The sequence below is a fragment of the Barbus barbus genome (assembly GCF_936440315.1).
Source record: "Barbus barbus genome assembly, chromosome: 9".
Lineage (NCBI taxonomy): Eukaryota > Metazoa > Chordata > Actinopteri > Cypriniformes > Cyprinidae > Barbus > Barbus barbus.
In genome coordinates, this window is record NC_136737.1 from 28956634 (window position 1) to 28978373 (window position 21740).

The 21740-nt window shown below is 37.9% G+C and overlaps 1 protein-coding gene across 3 annotated transcripts in view; it reads left to right on the forward strand.

The window, feature by feature from the left end:
* LOC306874644 (NLR family CARD domain-containing protein 3-like) overlaps positions 1 to 13937 on the forward strand; it is a 45211-nt gene extending 31274 nt beyond the window's left edge. The window contains exons 11-14 of one of the 3 annotated variants that reach the window (XM_079424810.1): positions 3730 to 3903; positions 6912 to 7085; positions 12461 to 12634; positions 12719 to 13903. In XM_079424810.1, coding sequence (XP_079280936.1) covers positions 3730 to 3903; positions 6912 to 7085; positions 12461 to 12634; positions 12719 to 12725 — 529 coding nt within the window. In that variant the 3' untranslated portion in view covers positions 12726 to 13903. Of the gene's footprint in view, positions 1 to 3729; positions 3904 to 6911; positions 7086 to 12460; positions 12635 to 12718 lie in introns of all 3 variants that reach the window. The other 2 variants (XM_079424811.1, XM_079424812.1) reach the window with 2 other exon arrangements.
* The last annotated feature ends 7803 nt before the right edge of the window (positions 13938 to 21740 follow it).

A 21740-nucleotide genomic window follows, 5' to 3' on the forward strand; every position in this document is an offset into this window, starting at 1 on the left:
AGTATGATTCTCGATCGCACTGAAACCTGAACGACACCTGCGTTTCCCTTTGCGAGGTGCTGATGCAGGTGAGCAGGATGCAGCCACATGCCTAAAAAAAATAAAATAAAAAGTTAGCAAAATCCAAAGCAAACCGATGGCCAACTGATGGATACAATGTGTGTCTATATCTGCTGATGGCCAATTACACGGACAAATATCTGTTGATGGGCTGTAAACCACGCGTATTTACAGCTTTTCAAACATTTACACCCGAGAAATTTGCGAACGCCAGCCACCGGACATATACTAGCACGTAGAAAACATTTACACCTAAGAACAGATATTTGTAAACAAGTTATGTTGAAACTACCCCACACTGAGCGAAATGCATTAGAAACAACACAAAGATATTCAGAGCAGATATTCCAAAACATCTATACATTAGGCACGATAGTATTGTAGCATGACAGTGTTATAAGCTAGCCCAAACTGAACGGAATATATTACAAATTCATTTAGAGTATCACATATTACAAACCCAGAAAAGTGCTTATATAGATTCAATTATTAATATTAATTATTTAACCTTACTTTAAAGCGATAGTTCACCCAAAAATGAAAACTTTCTTCAGTTTAATTATCTTCAAGTCATTTCCAAACAGTGTGACTTTATTCTGTGAAACATAAGAGAAGATATTTAGAGAAATGTTTTTGTCCACACAATAGAAAGCATTGATACCAAAACTTTGGTTGTCAACAATGTCCAAAATATGATCTATTGTGTTTGACAGAAGAAAGAAGGTCATACGGGTCAGGAACAACATGCAGGGAAGTACATTATGACACTTTATATTTTTGGGTGAGCGTTTAAGAATCAAAATGTAAATGATCAAACACAATGATTATACTGAATGTGCTCAAGACTAATGTATGTTTGTATAAACCAGGGGTGCCCAACAGGTCGATCGTGAAGGCAATGCTGGTAGATCACGCTTTAGGTCAGAGGTTCTCAGCCGGGGGGCGCGAGATAACTTAAAACTAAAATATAATATATTCACTAATGTTATGACTAATATGTTAAATAATGTAAATATATAAATAAAAGCACCACCTCTCTAGGTATTCTGTGATATTCTGTGTTTCGGAGCAGCAGACCGTTTCTCATCTGTGTGAAATACAGACTGAACGACGGCTCAAAACCTCTGTATGAGCAGATGATACACAATACAGCTCTCGGCTGGATAAAAGAAGCCAGGGTCACACTATATGAGCATACAGTACTCTGTATGAGCATAAGTATCAGCCAAAATGATCAAACACAATGATTGTACTGAATGTGCTCAAGACTAATGTGTGTTTATCTCGGCTGGATAAAAGAAGCCAGGGTCACACTAGTAGCCTAAAGTTTTGATGGATGATGATTGTCATCAAGGTAAAGATGATTACAGTCACATACAGGATGGTGCATTAGGTGTGTGTTGTGTCTGTTATTTGATGCACAAACGAACCGTGTGTATTTGTGCTCTCGGTGCACTGATCACTATAATATCATATTTTTGCTTGAACACAGCTCAGGATATTCACCTAGTTGAATGCACAGAGTTTTATAACGGATGCTCGCGTGTTTTGGAGAAGTTTGTGAGGATCAGTGGTGTTCATGTACATACGGGCACGGCACGGCTCAGTTCGGCTCGTTTTGTGTTTGCACTGCAGTTTAGTACTGCTTTAGAGAGGACGGGATTATTCTCGTGTCGTTATAGTTGCACCGCCTCTACTGCCGTGACTCCTGAAAAACGTTTTAATTCTGCGTCTCTCCATCACGCTCTCGCTGGATCCGCTCCTCGGCTATCAACGAGAGGAACATCTGTACTTCCTCAACAGACAACGAAACAGACATTTTTTGGTTGTTTAAAAAAGGTGTTCATTCAAAACAATTGTGTTCGATCCTTCACTGGCTGTGCTGATTTAAATCAGTGACAATTTTCTCCGGCCAATCAGTGATCAGCAGAGTTTAAACGTCATGTTTTGGTAACGGTACGGCTCGCTGGGAACCTCAGCCGAGGTGGTACTAAAATAAGTACCAGGTACTGTTCCCAGTGGAAAACCCACCAGAAGTGAGCTGTACTGAACCGTGCCGCACTATGCAGCGGAAAAGCTCCATAAGTTCAGACTGGAGAGTTTGTGATCGTGACTGTGTGATTGTGTGAGTGCGTGTGTATGTGTATGTGTGTGTGTGATTGTGTGTGTGTGATTGTGTGTGTGTGTGATTGTGTGTGCATTTATGGGGTGTGATAACTGCAGTTTTTTTCTACTCTCTAAGCAAACTGACAGAAGAATTAAGGTGCATACGCTCGCCAGCCGTTTGGCAAAAATCCCATCATATTCAGGCGTTTGTTTGTTTTTGTTTTTCTTTAATTAATGGAATGCATAAATACAGAGTTGACATTTAAAGAATGATTGTACATAATATACAAAGTATCATGAATATACATTGTCAACTGAAATCAAGTACTAAAGATTACAAGAGAAAAAGTGGAGAAACAAATGAAGATTCAGGCGTCCGACGTAATATTTGACACATTAGACGTCACGGTCACATGTCGGAGCTGCGCTCAAACTGCGCGGTGGTGACATAGCAAAGAAAGGATTTTTTTACTTTGCGTCTAGAAAGTACTTGTGGATTAACGCCTGGATAACATACGTGTGAATAAGTACATTGATAATCATTTGTCTTTCTCCTATTTTGCCCCAAGGAAGGCTTTATGATGGTAATGATCATGATAACAGTACCTGAATTACATATCTTTTTAATGATCAAATTAAATTTTACTAATCAAAGTATGTCTAATTAATTAAAATCATGAAACTTAAACAATTTAACATCAATTTATTTAGCAAAAAATACATGTTTAGGGCCCAATTAAATGTTTTATTTTTTCCAACCTTATGTTTTATTGTCTAATTATTTAAAAGTATAAAAACAAGTTTAATTTATTCTAACATTTATATTTTTTTCCTCAGAAACTCTGTGTTGTGTAATTACATTTATTAAGGCATAAAACATTCATTTTATCTTTTAATTAATGAAAATGAAAATAAAATCTTATTTTTTGGAAAATAAAGGGGATTTAATATTAAAATTAAAACATTGAAGAAATATGATTATTATTATAGTATGATTATTCCTTTAAAAATAAGGTTTTAATAATTTTAGTAGTAGTAGCCTATTACTGAACAATAGTAATATATTTCTGCCGCAATGTCTTCAAGTGAAACCAAACTTTTATTTTGACGGGTTGCCATGAATACTTTTACATTTCTATGTGTTTATGATATGAGGTAGAAAATTTAGAAATTATTTATTTAGTTTCTTTTCTTTCTCTTTCTTTAAGTAGACTCATTGAGATATAGGCTATTCTAATAATAATAATAATAATAATAATAAGATGATATGAGGTAGGGGTGGAACGGTTCGTGGACGGCACGCGCTAGGACCACGGTTCAATTTAAATCTGGCAACGCATCTGTAATATGGTTTGTTATAAATAACACGTAAAACAAACAAGTCTATGGGATTTTGTTGTCTGCTTTTTTGTCCGCTGTGTGAACATCGTAGGTCCGATCACTTAGAAAAGATATAGCACTCCTCTCCTCAATGAGCCGGTTGATTTAACACCTCATTCATGGGTCTGTGACAAACAGTGAATGAACTTAACTCATCTTTAGTTGTTCTCTTTCTCTCTGCAGGCTGAGTTACTGCAGGATTGGAGAGGAAGGCTGTGCTGCTCTGAGTTCAGCTCTGAGATCAAACCCCTCACACCTGACTGAACTGGATCTGAACTATAATAAACCAGGAGACTCAGGAGTGAAGCTGCTCTCTGCTCTACTGGAGGATCCACGCTGTAAACTACAGAAACTACAGTAAGTGTTATTATATTATTAAACACAAAAACTGTGTGAAAATACTGCCAAACAAAAACATTTCATGTTAAAGGGACAGTTCACCCAAAAATTAAAACTCTGTCATCACTTTAATTATCTTCAAATAATTTCAAAACAGCATGACTGTCTTCTCTGAACATAAGAGAAGTTATTTAGAGAAATGTTTTTTGTCCACACAATGGAAAGTAATAATACCCAAACTTTGGTTACACTGTAAAAATTTCAGGCCTCCTCAACTCTCCAACAAATTTTCTAGTGACTGATTACATCTACATTTCTCCATTGAACCAACTGGATTTCTGCTAACTGAATTTGATCATTTGTGGCAACAGTCTGTTATCTGTTGAAATCAAACAACTGCTAACTGTCCAAAAATTAAACATACAGATCCAAAGTTATCCAATCCATGATTTACATGTTCTCCGTGGCACCAAGTCTTGTGTAATTGAATCAGTTGAAGAGTATTAAACTGTCCCAACACAGGCATAATCTCTCCTGTGTATGTTTACACAGGACAAACTAGCGTTAGCATAAATCTGTTGTATTTTCCTCTTGTTACGGTTTGCTGCAGGAGTTGTAGCAATGTGTTGTGAATCTAAAGGAACAAAAATTAATATGTTATTAGACACAAGCTAATAAACAGGCTATTAAACACAGAATATAAATTTTGTGGTATGTTGTCCTGTGTAGGGGAAGTCGTGGCCTAATGGTTAGAGAGTCGGACTCGTAATCGAAAGGTTGCGGGTTCGAGTCCCCGGCCGGCAGGGATTGTAGGTGGGGGGAGTGAATGTCCAGCGCTCTCTCCACCCTCAATACCATGACTGAGGTGCCCTTGAGCAAGGCACCGAACCCCCAATTGCTCCCTGGGCTCCGCAGCATGGCTGCCCACTGCTCCGGGTGTGTGTTCACGGTGTGTGTGTGTGTGTGTGTGTGCATTTGTTCACTACTCACTGCTGTGTGTGTGCACTTGGATGGGTTAAACGCAGAGCACCAATTTCAAGTATGGGTCACCATACTTGACAATACGTCACGACTTTTTCAACATGACTCTAGTGTCCTCCAGTGGCTCTGTTGAGAACGCAGCCTGGAAATGTTTCTCAGATACAGTTTCTTACAATCATTTTTGCACTAATAATAGAACCCTCATGTCATTTTTCAAAACTCTAGACACAAAACTCAAAACAGTCATTATTTGTAACACAGGCTATCCAATGTTCAAAACTCTGCATGTTGCATTCATATCTTTAAAGAAGCCTTGCATTTGCAGAAGCATTGGTTCAAAATACAAATTTATGAAATATCATAAGGACATTACTTTAGATCCCCCACTCACAAGATACCCATAGTTTCACTGTTTAGTTGTTAGTACAATCATTAAATATAGTTGTTCAAAACACATTCATACATCATTGAGAAAAGTACAGACACTAGAAACATTACAATTTGAAAATTATTGATGAAATAATCAACACAACAGGTTTTTCAAAAAACTTTCAATAAGAAAAAAAAAAAAGATAAGAAAAAACGACTTTAGGCCTACAATAAAATGTCAACTGGAGTGTCCCTCACTGCACTTCTATGTTTTTATCAACCCTGTCTTGTGAGTTTGGCCACAGGTTCTCATCCACATCATAATGGATGTTTTCATCTTGGAAAAAATCTTCTGGTATGGCAAATACAGGCCTGACATCGGTCTCCTTTGATATCATTGCACATATCATCTTTGGCTTGGAGAAGAGGGACTTGTTTGTGAGGTCTATTGTGAACCTTTGACCTCCATGTGGAGAAAAACTCCTCAGTCGGGTTACAGTAAAGAAATAGGAGTATGGGGTAAATACAAGCTGATAAACTGTGGATGGGCCTGAAACCATGATTGCTCTCAGTGCCGCCGCTAGGAGTTTTGGGCCCATTGCACTGATTTTGCTTTGGGTCCCCTCAAAATCACATTCAGTGTGGGGTGGTTAGGCCGCCAGCGAACATCGGTCTGGGCCCGTCTCAACCGCTGGGCTCTCAACCTTTCATCCATGTCATGGCCTGCCTCATCCAAAAATATGAATGGTTTTCATCAGCTTCCAGCTCTATCAACATCTAAAAAGTCTAGGAAAAATAAATACTGATAACAATGATATAGATTTTTTGGGATTTCTTTTCTCCCAACAACAGGCATCTTGAAACTGATCATACCTGAACATACTCAGTCCTCAGTTGCTTCACTTTCGTAATGTTGTTCATAATTGCACTTTGAGCAGCTGTATCAGTTGATGGTTAGATCATTGCAATGAAATGAATAAACACTCAATTCAGATGTAATGTGCGAGTTGTACTATGCGAGAAATAGTAATACTTTAATGTTAAGTTGTGTCAATTTGAACCTGTGATTTTAGTTCAATGAACAAAAGATCTTTGGCTCGTGTATTTTATCCAAGCATTTGTAAAAAGTGTTAAGTGTTTTGAAAAATGTGCATTTTGATCATCGGTTGTGAATTGTGTCTAGAGTTTTGAAAAATGACATGAAGGTTCTGTTATTAGTGCAAAAATTATTGTAAAAAACTGTAAGATACTCACGGCTGCGCCGGCATTCATTTCCATCATAATTTCCTTTCCATTTACATTAAATGTCTCTGTGAATTACTTTTTGCTGTTTTAATATGCGGCTTAATATTTACAAATACTAGTGTGTGTGTGTGTGTGTGCACGTGTGCCTGTGTGTGTGCGTGTGTGTGTGTGTGTGCCTGCGTGTGTGTGTGTGTGTGTGTGTGTGTGTGTGAGTGTGTGAAAGTGACAGTTGAGATTCAAATTCATGAACATTCCTCCATTGTAAGTCTATGGGATTTTTTTGCCTGATTTTTTTCGTCCACTGTGTGAACATCGTAGGTCTGATCACTCCTCTCCTCAATGAGCCGGTTGATTTGACACCTCATTCATGGGTCTGTGATGAACAGTGAATGAACTTAACTCATCTTTAGTTTGTCTCTTTCTCTCTGTAGGCTGTATAACTGCAGTATTGGAGAGAAAGGCTGTGCTGCTCTGAGTTCAGCTCTGAGATCAAACCCCTCACACCTGACTGAACTGAATCTGAGCTGTAATAAACCAGGAGACTCAGGAGTGAAGCTGCTCTCTGCTCTACTGGAGGATCCACGCTGTAAACTACAGAAACTACAGTAAGTGTTATTATATTATTAAACATAAAAACTGTGAAAATGCTGCCAAACAAAAACATTTCATGTTAAAGCAATAGTTCACCCAAAAATTAAAACTGTCGTCACTTTAATTATCTTCAAGTCATTTGAATACAGTGTGACTTTCTTCTGTGGAAAATAAGAAAAGATATATAAATAAATAGTTATAGCAGAAACGTATTCCTTGTGTCTCATACATTTAGCAATATGGTACTGATATATTATGTATTAGATTATATTATTCCGGGTTTAGAGCCACTGATTGAAGAGCGTCAGTGAATGAAATGTCACAGTTTTGCTTTGAATTTGAAAACGGCAGCGGCTAGATTATGCTTTCATGAACATTCCGTCATTGTAAGTCTATGGGATTTTTTTGTCTGCTTTTTCATCCGCTGTGTGAACATCGTAGGTTCGATCACTTAGAAAAGATACAGCACTCCTCTCCTCAATGATCTGGTTGATTTAACACCTCATTCATGAACTGAACAGACAGATTCCTCTTTATTAATCACTTCCCAAGTCTAGAGAACTAAATCATAAGACAGACTAATGTTAGCATAAATCTGTTGTATTTTCCTCTTGTTACGGTTTGCTGCAGGAGTTGTAGCAATGTGTTGTGAATCTAAAGGAACAAAAATTAATATGTTATTAGACACAAGCTAATAAACAGGCTATTAAACACAGAATATATATTTTGTGGTTATCCTTGCACCCTCTGTGTAAAAAAGCCCATGTTCAGTTTATGTTCATTTATTATAAGGGCTGTGCAGCTATTATGTTGGTCATTTATTTGAATGTGTGGAGGCGTGGCTTACCTCAGCGCGCGCGCGAGAGCGGATCGTTTTTTCGGTTTGGATCCTGAGGGAAAGTTGAAGTCCTGCAATCTTCCCTGAAAGGCAGTAAAATAAGACCGATTAAAATCTCTTTCTGCAGCGCCTTCACTTTGTGAACTGCAGGAAAGAATCTTTGTGGTCTTCATTGGCAACGGATGGTATTAAACTTCGTGCTGAAATTTCCTTGGTGACGATTCTTGAATGTGCGTCATTGAAGATTGTGAGTTACATTTGAGTATTCATTATATTATTATTGTCACGTATTCACTGTTCAGCTTGATGTATGGCTGCTACATTATAATTTATGTTATGCAAGAGTGTGGTTACCTGATTGTATGTTAATAATGGCATACGTAATCAACCATTATAGAGTTGTAACATCTCAGCGGGTCTGCCGTGTTAATGGCATATCTATACAATTTTCTGTTACTGATTACCTTATTTGTTTATTGTAGAACCACATTTGAGAGTCATACATCGAGTGATACACATCCTAGGTCTACTTGCATTTATTGTCACAGAGGATTCATCATTCATCTGAGGGTCTGAGACGACAGCTTCACATCACTGATATGTTGCATTTCGAAGAGACTAACACGGACTCTTGTAATCATTATTTTCACTGACGAATCACAGACCAGCTGTATCCTTGAAATTCAACTCTGTTGAAATAATTCATTGTGTATTTGTTTATTATTTTGCGTAGGCCTACGCTCTTCATATGTACATTTTATTTACATTTATGTGATCCTTTGACTGCATATGTACACATTGTATTTGATTTGTTATTCAACCTTATTAAAGTAAAATAGTACAACATAGTAAGTCTACCTGCTCGTCATTACTCTCGTAGTCATTGGACATCAAGATGTGGTAATCGACCCTCTGAAACGGTTGGCATCGTATTAGTAATTAGTGCAATACAGTTCCCTTTCTACATTTAATGGTCCTTCGAGCCGGATGCTTTAACCGTCTCAGCGATGATGTCCAGACTCAGAGAGGGAATGATAGAGGATGAGGTGGTAAGGCCACGCAGAATTACTCGTCAGCCGTTGTATCTTCAGGACTATGAGGTTAGTCATCCTCAGAGGCAAGTCGCATTTGCAGATGAGCAGGTCAATACGGTAATGAATGCTGATATTCTCTCATGTATTCGTGAAATGAGAGAGGAGAGTAAGCAGCTGCGGCAAGATGTGAAACGTATTTCAGATATAGTCGCCAGTTCTCCTGTGTCAGCTCCACTACAGGTTTCATCACCCTCACGGCAATCACCTAGTGCGGGAAATGAGGTATCTTCTACACCAATGGATACAAGTATGTTGGCCTCACATCAGGATGATCGAAATCCAGGTCAATCTGAGTATGTGCCATTGGCACCTCCTAGGGATGATTCTCTGCACGCACGTCGTGATGGTTATCAAGATCTTATTGAAGATCTTACTAATCGTCTAAAAAGAGTAGGTGGACTGAGTGGTAGCCAATTACATTCAGGTCAATCAACACCTCAGTATACTGAACCTCCTCATCGGGTGAATGACTCACCGCCACACGTTCCTGGCCGAACTGCTAAAGTTCGTGGTTTGCAGCAGAGTCTGTTGAATCCTCCTTATTGGCAGTATGATGATGACATGTTGTTGCAGTCCCATCCGTCATCTTACCCCCCTCGTGTTTTTGGTCGTGCTCCTGCAGATGCACATACTTGTCATTCGCATTCAGAGTATCGGCCCATTAGAAATCTTCATGATACATACTATGGGGACCAAATGCACACCTTGCAAGGAACTGCCTTAGCTGACCGTTCTAGTCCTCCATTTCAACGTGATCTTAAAACTGAGAACTATCCTGGCAACGAACGGCTATATCCGTTTGATCGTTCATATCCAGTTTCGGATCAAGATCTTAACCGTTCTTTGCACACGCTGCCAGTGCAATATCGTGGGCCTACACCAACAATCCCAAATTTCATTCATGATGACCCACGAGAGTTCGCCAGACTTAAGCTCGCTTTAGGCAACGTACTGCCTGACGACGCTTCTGAATCTTTTAAGTTTCAAATATTAATGGATCATTTGAAATTGGAAGATGCTTTACTTGTTGCAGATTCTTACAGTCACAGTCGTTTTCCCTTTAGTGACACTATGCGAGCTCTTACCGACATGTATGGGCAACCGCATCAGTTGGCATTGCAGCGGATCACCAGTTTGATGGATGGACCCACAATTAAGAGTGGAGATGTAAAGGCATTCAAGGGATTCGCTCTTCGTGTGCGGGCATTAGTGGGAATGTTGAATCAGTTGGGTAGCCCTGGTTGGTCTGAGTTGAAGTGCGGTTCTCATGTATCTCGCCTCTTAGCTAAGTTACCTTATGACCTAAGAGCCAACTTTAAGAGATTTGTTAACCCTCTTCAGACTCCGATTCCTACTTTGCTTGACTTGGCAGATTGGCTTGAATATGAGGTTCGTGTGCAGGTGGAGGGAACCCAGTACAGCTCATACCCTGATTATGAGAAACATGCCCCCCGCAAAGACAAGAAGTATGGTTTCCCACCTCGAAAGCTGACTACCGTTCTGCATGGAGGCGAGCATAAGGGAGAGTCAGTAGAGAACTCAAAGACCGGGTCAGTGTCCTCAGATAGGATGCAGGAGAAGCCCAAAAGATATTGTCCGTTCTGCGATACCATCCAGCATTACATGAATCAGTGTTCAAACTTTAAGCTTTTGAACAAGGAGCAGGTTGAGGATTGGATCAAAATGGGCCGTAGATGCTGGAGATGCGGCCGAAGTCATCAGACCTCAAAGTGTACATTGAAAGCAAAGTGCAAGAAATGCGATAGAAAACATCTTGAAGTTCTTCATGATGTTAATGCCAGCACAGATTCAAGTGGGAAAGGCAACATCAAAGAGTCAGAGGGCATAGGTCCCGTGAGTTCCACTTCTCAGACCTTGTATCTTGACCGTTCTACAAGCGGAAAGCAGGTGTTGCTTAAATTGAGTCGAGTTGTGATTCAGAATGGAGACAAGTCGCTAGAGACCTACGCTGTACTGGACGACGGTTCAGAGCGAACGATTCTGCTGCATGAGGCCGCTCAGCGTTTAGGCCTTCAAGGTACAGTTGAAGATCTAGCTCTTCTTACTGTGAGGCATGAGGTTCACACCATACGGGGAAGTTCGGTGTCCTTTTCTATAGCTCCAGCTTCGCAACCTGACAGATCATTTCAAATTCATGGAGCCTTTACAGCCAAGGACCTAGGTCTTGTCCAGCATACTTATCCCATCACTGACCTTCAGCAAAAGTATCGCTATCTTAGAGACCTTCCCTTGGACGATATCAATCAAGCTCAACCATTAGTGCTTATCGGTTCAGACTACCCACATTTGATCACGCCGGTGGAGCCAGTGATATTGGGGCCCAAAGGTGGACCAGCAGCTGTGCATACGAGACTTGGGTGGACATTGCAAGGTCCATCAAGGTTTCTTCGCACCCTTGTCTTCAGCCACAGGAATGTCTCTTTGTTTCTTGTGTGACACCAGATGCTGACCTCTTTAACCAGGTTGAGAAGCTGTGGAAACTGGACGTTTTGCCTTATCGATCCGATAAGGTGGTCACACGCTCGTGTCAAGATTCAGAAGCCATCCGCATTCTGGAAGAAAAGACCATCAGAGTTAGTGTGGATGGAGTCAATCGATACGCTACCCCATTACTCTGGAAAGAGTCACTTCCCCCGTTGAATGCACCAAAGGAAGCTGTCCTGGCTCTCCTATGTAGCACGGAGAGACGGTTATCCAGAGAACCACAAAGGGCCGCCACTTATAATGCTGAAATTCAGAAGTTGCTGCAGGCAGGCTACGTCTCCCCACTATCATCCAAGGAGTGTGAATTGAGTCCTCATTCGTGGTACATACCACACCATATGGTCCATCATAATGGTAAGGACCGTATTGTATTCAATTGCTCCTTTGAGTTCCAAGGCCAGTCTCTGAATGAGTATCTCTTACCTGGGCCTACTCTCGGGGCAAGCTTGTTGGGAGTTCTCCTCCGTTTCAGGGAGCACCCTGTAGCCGTTTGTAGCGATGTGCGAGGCATGTTTCATCAAGTCCGTCTCCTTGATGAGGACAAGCCTTTCCTCCGATTTCTGTGGCGTAATGGCAATACTGCTGAGCCTCCAACAATCTATCAGTGGGAAGTTTTGCCCTTTGGAACCACCTGTAGCCCCTGTTGTGCTACATTTGCCCTTCAGTTGCAAGAAGGGAATACACTATACACTATAATGTTACTCTTATTTTAACATTATCACCTGTATAGTATTACAAACGGTTTGAGGAGTGAAAACGATGAACTAGTTCAGCATCACAATCAGGAATCATGTAGAGTGCAGTTAAATTAATGTCTCAGCTGCTGGCAAGATGAAATCTCTATAGCACCGATCCTGGTGTGAGAGAGAAAAGCAGAGCTCATACAAACACACTCTCACCCTAAAGCTGAAACACAATCCCAGAGATAATTCATGTTCTTCACTCTCTGCAGGCTGATTAACTGCAGTATTGGAGAGGAAGGCTGTGCTGCTCTGAGTTCAGCTCTGAGATCAAACCCCTCACACCTGACTGAACTGGATCTGAGACATAATAAACCAGGAGACTCAGGAGTGAAGCTGCTCTCTGCTCTACTGGAGGATCCACACTGTAAACTACAGAAACTACAGTAAGTTATTGATTCAATGATGTAATTTATTATCTTGTATTAAAGCAGATCTTAGTGTATTTTATCTTTCTCTCTATTGTACAGTATTTGACAGAGGAAACTCCACAAGCTCCAAACAAGTGAATCAAAACAACACGTCCTGAACAAGACTGTCACCTGGACATTAATACTGATACTGATCCAGCAGTTTCATACGTGAAGGATTTTATTATTAATTTTTATTCAGCCTACATGCTTTTCCAGTCTCATGGGAACATTTGTTTAAATAATGAGATTGGACATACTAACTGCACTGTAAAACATTTAGTGTGAAATTCCAGTATATTCCAGGTTAATAACTGCATTACTTTCACAGTAATTTCACAGTGGGACTTATCTTGTATTGAACTGCACTCTCAGTAATTTCTTGTAAACAAACAGCATCATACTGTGTTTTGTGCTGTGCATATGTATGAAGGGTCCCAGCATGTAATGCAGCATGAATAAATCATGCTGTAGAGTTTTATTTTGAATATGAATATGCTAGGTCAAAGACAACAGTTCAAGACAACTTTATAAATTGAATTCACAGTAAAACGAGCAGTAAATTACTGTGATGTTAGCATCATTCTGCTGTTCATTCAGTCATTTGTAAGAAAATTACCCAGCATGCTTTGATTTCACAGTACATTTCTGAATACAGTAATATATTGTAAAATACTACTCTTTAATCCTGTAAATTCCTGGCAATTTTTTACAGTGAAGATGGATGGATTTTTTTTTTTTTTTTTGTATTTTCATGAAAATGTTGCATATTGTTAATACATGGTAAATGTGGAAATCATGACATAACTTAGAATGTTTTACTTAAGTGGGTTTAACATATTTTTCTTTATACAGTAGATTTTAATATAAGCCTGAAGATGATAAGAAAATTCATAAAATGTAATTCTAGAAATAGAATATGACAGTCATGGTATAGTTTAAGTCCTAATGCAGCCTCAAGAGAGAGTCATGAGATAAGATCACAGTTTACCAGCAGAGTGCTCCAGTCTCAAGGAGAGAGTTTGACATAAACATACTGTAATAAACTAAATAAATTAAATATGTAAAACATCAATTATTTAAAAATAGATCTCTATTTTAACAGATCTAACTATGACCCCTCTGGGATTCACAAATCTTGATAAATCTTTGCTTTGAATATTTTTTGCCAAGCTTTCTTCCAATGTGTATTATTCAATAAACTCATTATTCAGTTTTTCTTGTATGGTAACTTTTTTGTCATGGAAATAAAATAAATAAAAAACAATACTGTTTAATATATTTATTAAGACATATTGGGTCAAATATATCTTTACCCCTGAAAAGCACACTGTAGTTTTTTTTTCCTGTGTTAAATAGTTTTGGTGTCTTAAAGTAAGCCCAGAGGATTACACTTACAAAATAAATAATAAGAAATACTTCAGTTGTTTCAAGCTATCAGGCTAAATTAACGACTGCAACAATTTATCCCCTGGTCATGCCACATCCCTAGAAAAATACATGTTGTTTATGATAATCAGTTTATTGCCAAAGCATGGCATTTCAGGACACAATGAAAACAAGCAACAGTATCCAGCAATATCCTGTCTTATTCTTATTTGAAGGGACATGTCTTCCTTTTTTATTCTTCACCTGTTCACCTGTCATGTTATAAATAAACACAAACATGTTTGGTGTCTACTGAGAAACATCACAGATCAGAATCTTTGTGAAAATAATGACTTACAACTGTGACTCAGTCCTATTACTATAAAGACAGCATTAGTATCTCTGGGAATGCAGTGATAAGATTACAAGTCAGTTTTTGGAAAATAACATTTCAAATTGAATAGAATTGGACAAATTAGTTGGTTAAAATAGCTGTCTTTCATCACTCACCTTAGACTGAGTTTGATGTCTTTGGACTTCAGCTGTTGAGGTGTCTCAGGCTTTAGATCAGGAAGACATCCAAGATATGCAATTTAATGAATGGGCTCCCAATACTAGGTTTGTGGACAGTCAAAAAGTGAGATTAGATGCAGATTGATGCATGTGACTCAGAAGGAGCAGTAGAGAATCCTATAATATGAGTTGACCTTAATTAACCTATTGTTACTCTGTACACAAATCAACTTATTTTGCTCTATTGCATAAAATGACCAACTTATAGCACAGGCTGTGTGACAGAGCAGCACTGGTTTACATACATCCTTATTGTTTCAGTTGTCTTACCTGCTAAGGAGCTGTGGGTGCACACACACCATTAGCGCTCAAACACACCACACTTAACCCATCGTTTACATCCCTGCCATCTGTTACAGACCAAACACACACATGCACATGATAGGGGGCCTATGAGAGGGCCTTGGGTTTACCCATCACTTTACCACATGATGGTCATAAATACAGCGTATGAGTGAAAAAGTCTGAAAAAGATGAATACATAAAATTAGTGATATTAATATATCTACAAATATCACTGGTTCCCACAATCCTGCTACAGTTTCTTCAGTATGTGAATATTAACAGTAAAATAACATTCTGCAGCATTAATATGCAGGTAATGGAAGAGTAATTTGTCTGGGAGTCAAAGCTTAAGCAATAATTTACAACTCATTACTTTTCTCTGTGAACTAAACGATATGTGATGCATCTCACTTTATCACAAACATGGAAGCAAAATGCCGGGGTTTGTTCATGAAGCACAAATATATGAGTCATTGTGCTGCAAGTATAAATTATGCCACTTTACACATGACTTTACACATAACCAAATTATGCCACTTTACACATGACTTTACACATAACTTTACACATAACCAAATTATGCCACTTTACACATGACTTTACACATAACTTTACACATAACAAAATTATGCCACTTTAAACATGACTTTACACATAACCAAATTATGCAACTTTACACATAACTTTACACATAACTTTACACATAACCAAATTATGCCACTTTACACATAACCAAATTATGCCACTTTACACATGACTTTACACATAACTTTACACATAACCAAATTATGCCACTTTACACATGACTTTACACATAACTTTACACATAACCAAATTATGCCACTTTAAACATGACTTTACACATAACCAAATTATGCCACTTTACACATGACTTTACACATAACCAAATTATGCCACTTTACATATGACTTTACACATAACCAAATTATGCCACTTTACACATGATTTTACACATAACCAAATTATGCCACTTTACACATGACTTTACACATAACCAAATTATGCCACTTTACACATGACTTTACACATACCTTTACACATAACCAAATTATGCCACTTTACACATGCCTTTACACATAACTTTACACATAACCAAATTATGCTACTTTACACACGGCAGTCTTTAAATTCTAAAATGAAAACTCAGTTGCTTGATTATTGAAGGATAAAGGTTAACTGTCGTCTCTGATGATTTTATCCAGACACTGCGCACAAGTACAGTTTAACCAAACCTACAGCACAACAGATGAAGACCAGGTTTGATCCTGAACCCATTAGACCACAGAGAAGGCAGAGAGAAAATTCAGAATAAGACGTCAACTTTAACATTTTGCTTATTTTCATTTTTCATATTTAAAAACAAAAAAACAACATTATTTTGTATTTATATTTATCTGTTACACTACACTACTTCTAGCATTATGTTTCAACTTTTATAAATTAGTATGTTGTATGTTTTTCAGAATGTATGCTAATGTATGTTTTACCATTTGATTCCATCACTGATCTAATATTGTTTGAGAGTCTAATTGTGTTTTTCCTTATAAATGCTGCAGCGTCCATATTTTCTTCAGAAGTCAGAAAGAGCTTTATTATCAACTATGTTTACACACACAAGGAATTAGACGACAGCTTCCAGTGCAGAAGAAATAACTGATTTATTCTTGATAGGCCTGTTATATTGTCAAATGTTGCATTGTTTATGGTAATAAGTTCAAGCATGTGGCTGACCCTACAGGTTTATTCCTAAACAGATGTTCTCTCTTATAAACAATACAGTACTGTACGAACGGTTCACGAATCGGTTCGATTGAATCACTCAAAAGAACGACTCGTTAGCGAGTGGCCTCCTGAACCCGTGATTTAGCGCCGCCTGTCGACCGACCGCAGATCGCATCTGCTCCACATTTTCTTTAGGGGGAGGCTGCAGACCTGGAGCAGGCTGTTTCACGCCCCTGTTGTTCCTGTAGGGTCCAGCAGGGGGAGGCTGTACAGTATGAGCATCAGAACAGACTAAGTCTAGAAGCGACACGAATAAGAGGTATGTCAAATAATCAATAAAATTATTATTGTTCAGCAATCGTGCAACATTGCAACATTTAAAGTTAAATGATTTGATGTCGATTAGTTTTAATATGTTAATAGATAGGCCTAAAATGTACTTATTGAGGGTCAGGTAAATAGTAACATTTGCAGGTAACGTTATGCTGTTTGTTTTCTTTGTTTAAAGAAAGAGCTTTGACTTTTGTGTGTTTGCTAGCTGTTTTGATTGTTATCTCTTGCAGATTGGAAACTCGTCTATGAAGAGGTTTGAGCACATGTATAAATCTTTTCACATTATTTTATATCAGCTGCAGTTTATCTTCTGTAGTTCTTCATTTCATATTTGAATGGCAAGTGGTAGTCTGCTTAATTTTTCCTTTTATTCTCACAGAGCAAAGACATGGACACTGCCAACATGCTTGTTATTGCCACAATCCTCTAGCCTACTATCCAGTGAGGATTGAATACATAAATCATACTATTTGACATCTACCGTAAGTCAGAAGTAAAATAAAAGGTATTCTTTATTGGTGTTATGTGTGTTTTTTAGGATAATGCTTTCATGAAGGATGCCCTTGTGTTCCCTGCATGAACACAGATCAGAGGTGGGTAGAGTACCCAAAAACTGTACAAAAGTAAAAGTACTTCTAGAAATATTTACTAAAGTAAAAGTAATAGTCTGAATAGTTACTTGAGTAAGAGTAAAAAAGTATCGGATAAAAAAACTACTCAAGTAGTTAGTTACTAGTTACTTTGGATCATATACTGAATATAGTCTATTTTTATTTAGATATATAGATTACATTTATGTAATGTGTATGTGTATACACACACAGACACACACACACACACACACTGCCGTTCAATATATATATATATATATATATTTTAATGTAATTTATTTCAGTGATGCAAATCAGAATTTTCATCAGCCTTTACCCCAGTCTTCAGAGTCACATAATCCTTCAGAAATCATGTTGATTTATTATCAGTGCTGCTCTTTTTAGCTTTCTATTCATCAAAGAATCCCGAACAAAATGTCACAGGTTCCAAAAAATATTAAGCAGCAAAACTGTTTCCAACACTGGTAATAAACCGATATATTATAATGATTTCTGAAGGATCATATGACTCCGAAAACTGGAGTAACAGCTGATGAAAATTCTGATTTGCATCACTGAATTAAATTATATTTTAAAGTAAATTAATTATGTATTATCCTATAACCTCTGACACTGAAACCTCTGAAAACGCCTCACATGACTGCTCTGAACATAACGAAACAAATGCATATTGACGGATCTTCTGTTCTGCAAAATGTAAACAAACGTAGCCTATATTTTTGCAAGCGTAAATATTGTAAAAATATGAATATTAATTGTGTCTGGAACAGGCCGCGCGCCGCTGCGCAGAGCTAACGCGGGTTCCACGGGTGTTCATTTCATACTCGGTGACAGCTTATTTAATGTATAGATTATACATTGTATTTAATGTAAGGTACATGTACAACAAACTGGTAATGCCATAGTGGTATCGTGGCCTATAGCTGTGGAACAGTAGACAGCACACGCGGTGTTCATCTAATAAAGATCTTTATATAGCTCTAGCAAACAAGCCTTTGCAGATTTGCTTTCAACTGACTGTTGAAAGAGACTCAGCGCGTGCGGCGAGTAGCTCCAGAGTGCAGTCTGGACGATGGGGCGGGGGCGACACATTAAGGTGGGGCGACACGTGTCGCTCCGCCCACCCCCAATTTCATTGGCTTATGATACAGCGGAGCTTATTGATGTAGAAGTTTGCTCATGAGCATTCCTTTATATACGTTTTTATGTATGATCTACGCTGTTTGGCTGTACTACAGAAATATTAAGTGCTACCAACAGCGATTTTAGTTAGAATCAATTAGCAAATGTGTTTTATTTTTATTTTTTTACTTATGACGAATTAGTTAGAGTAAGTTCCTATCAAACGCTTGGTGTACATACATCTCCGAGTATTCGGGCAGAACAGAGCTGTTTAATATGAGCGGCTCACGAATGAAGTCTTCAGAACAAATTCTTAATTCGTGGCCATGATATAGTCCTAATCATGGCACGTTAAATTACCTCATATATTATTGCACTTTTCACAGTACACGAAGCAGACATACTTAAACATTGAGCAGTTTTAGCTGGGCGATGCTGATAAAAATGATCCACTGTTTGAGATTTAGCTGTTTTGTATAATTAATATTTACATGTAGCCTATATTCTTTATTTTAGGATCGGTGGATAAGCACAAACTTCATTCATTGTAGTTCAGGAAGACATAGGACAAACCCGCAAATGGTTTTAATTTAAAGAACAACACTGCGGTGACAAATAAGACAATAATACCAAATAGCCCATCAGCGTGAACTGGGGTTTTATGTGTGGATAATGGGAATAAAAACCTTGCTGAAACACACACTCCTTTATTTATTTATTTATTTGCATATGGGCCTAAATGTTTTTGTTTACTAAAAGAGCTGTTATTAAATCTGACCTAAAGCAAATATTATTATTAATGTGCTTTAGTGCGTATTTAACATTTTTATTTATACTTTTATATATAGACTATATGCACAAATTGAATTACTGGTTGTGTGGCTCAATCCTTTAAAAAGAACCAATCACTGAACTATATTAGGCCTACAGATGTTAGATTTTTAGCAGCTATGTAGTCTTTAATAAATAAATAAAAATATTAATCACAGAGAAGGTCTTTTATTAAAAGTGCGCACGCACCTTTTGCACAGATTCACAGCGCCGAGTTATTTAATATTTGATATTTACGCAGGTCTATATGGCTACAATGATCCCGTACACAGATTAACACGCACACACAATGAGGGCGTGGATACAGAAATTATAGGATTTTTAATATTTGATGTCACGGACACTTATTTACTATAAATAGGAAACTTTAAAAAACTGTAAGAGAATCGATATGTGTTCAAATATTTTATTGAGATATAAACAAGGAAACATTGAGCTTCTCATGAAAATATCACTTTATAACCTACAAGTTTGTGACGCATTGAGCAACATAGGCTAACTCATCTCTATAAATAACAAAAAAAAAAACGGTTGTGCTTTAAAACATATAATTTAAAACATATTCGCGTTATATAACAAATTATATTCGTGTTTGTCCATGTCTAAAATACAGTAAATTATCACCATTTGCGTATAAAATCCCAATTTAGTGCTGATCCGTGGCCTTGATCCTCAAGGAAATATGAATGAAGCGCTATAACCTGAAGAACCCGGAGGTGCTGTCATCAAAAGTTTATTTTTGTTAAATAATGACTTCATCTGACTAAAATTACTATGGTTACTAAACAGATAATAATTAAAGCCTATGATTCTAGAGTTAGCACATATTTCTGTAGTATGTCCAAATCAATTTTACAAAATTGTACACAAAGGAATGCGCATGCTCGGGTCTACACCAATAAGGCTTGCCGTGTTATAAACCAATGAAATTGGGGGTGGGCGGAGCGACACGTGTCAAAAAGCTTTTCTGCTTTCTTCATTAAAAGGTTGCTAGAAAGTTGTTGTACTTTATTGCTGGACATTGAGTTCTAACAATAAGATCTGAATACTAATGCTGTAACATTTCAGTTTCTGTTAGCTTGACATTCCTGCAATCAGAGTCTTATTGAGCAGTTTGAGACAGAGGGGTATGTGTACTAGTTTCTGAACATCTCAGTTTGTTCTTTCATCCTTGAAGTCTCTTCCTTGCCAATGGAAATAACTGACCAAACACAGCAACACAGCACAGATGAAACATGCAATAAATCATCAGTATAGTCATAAGCCATCAATCAATCATGCCTCGTCATTGTTTTCATAATCACCTTAGTCAAATTCCCACATGGCGATACTTACATTTCTATTCTTGATAACCAACATTCAAACAATTTAAATGAAATTAAAACATTTTAAATTAGTAATCTGCCTGTTTAATGTTTACTGAGTTGTCGTATTGGGGGGTCAGCAAATTAAAATGTTTTCTTTTTTTTGAAAGGCAAGGCAGTGGCTAAAAGAATTCAAAGTGGCTTTACACTGTTTCCAAGCATTCCTCCGAGTCACCTGTGCCGATATACACTGAAGATCAGGAGCAGACTGATGCAATCCACTCTCACCTGACTTCAGTTCTGGACAGCACACCCACAGTGACCACATCAAATTCATCTGAATGCACTTCTTCCAGAGGTGGGTCTCATGTGTTAGCTGAGCTCTGCATTATGTCAGATTCACATTGTTTTAAATGTCAAATAGTTTATCCATAATGTGAGACCATTGCTCTAAAAACAATGTTTTTGTGGTTATTATAGAAGAGACACTTCATTTCGTTGTAAACAGCTAAACATGTGAAATGATACTTGGCTACTTGGGATGTGTGATCAATCTCAGTTCTGTCTCTGGTAGTCCATTATCTGTGCCTGGCTTTTGTGGAAAATCTGTCCATCCTGGAGGCTGAGGAGAAATGTCTGCGAGGACCTGTCATTTACATAAGGTACTGTAAGGATACTATAAAGGAAAATGTGGTCAAACATGACATCCTGCCATTATTCACAAATAACCATTTCTTTCTACAACTATCAGCTTTAGTTTTTTTCCAGTGAGTGGAGCATTTTGACCGAACAACAATTAAAAGAGAGTCATCAACCGGAGTCATCCTAGTTCATGTTTTTAATAAATGGTGTTAATAAGATTGTTGTACACAAAAAAGTGGTCTTTTTCTTCTCCGATGGCTAAATGGCTCT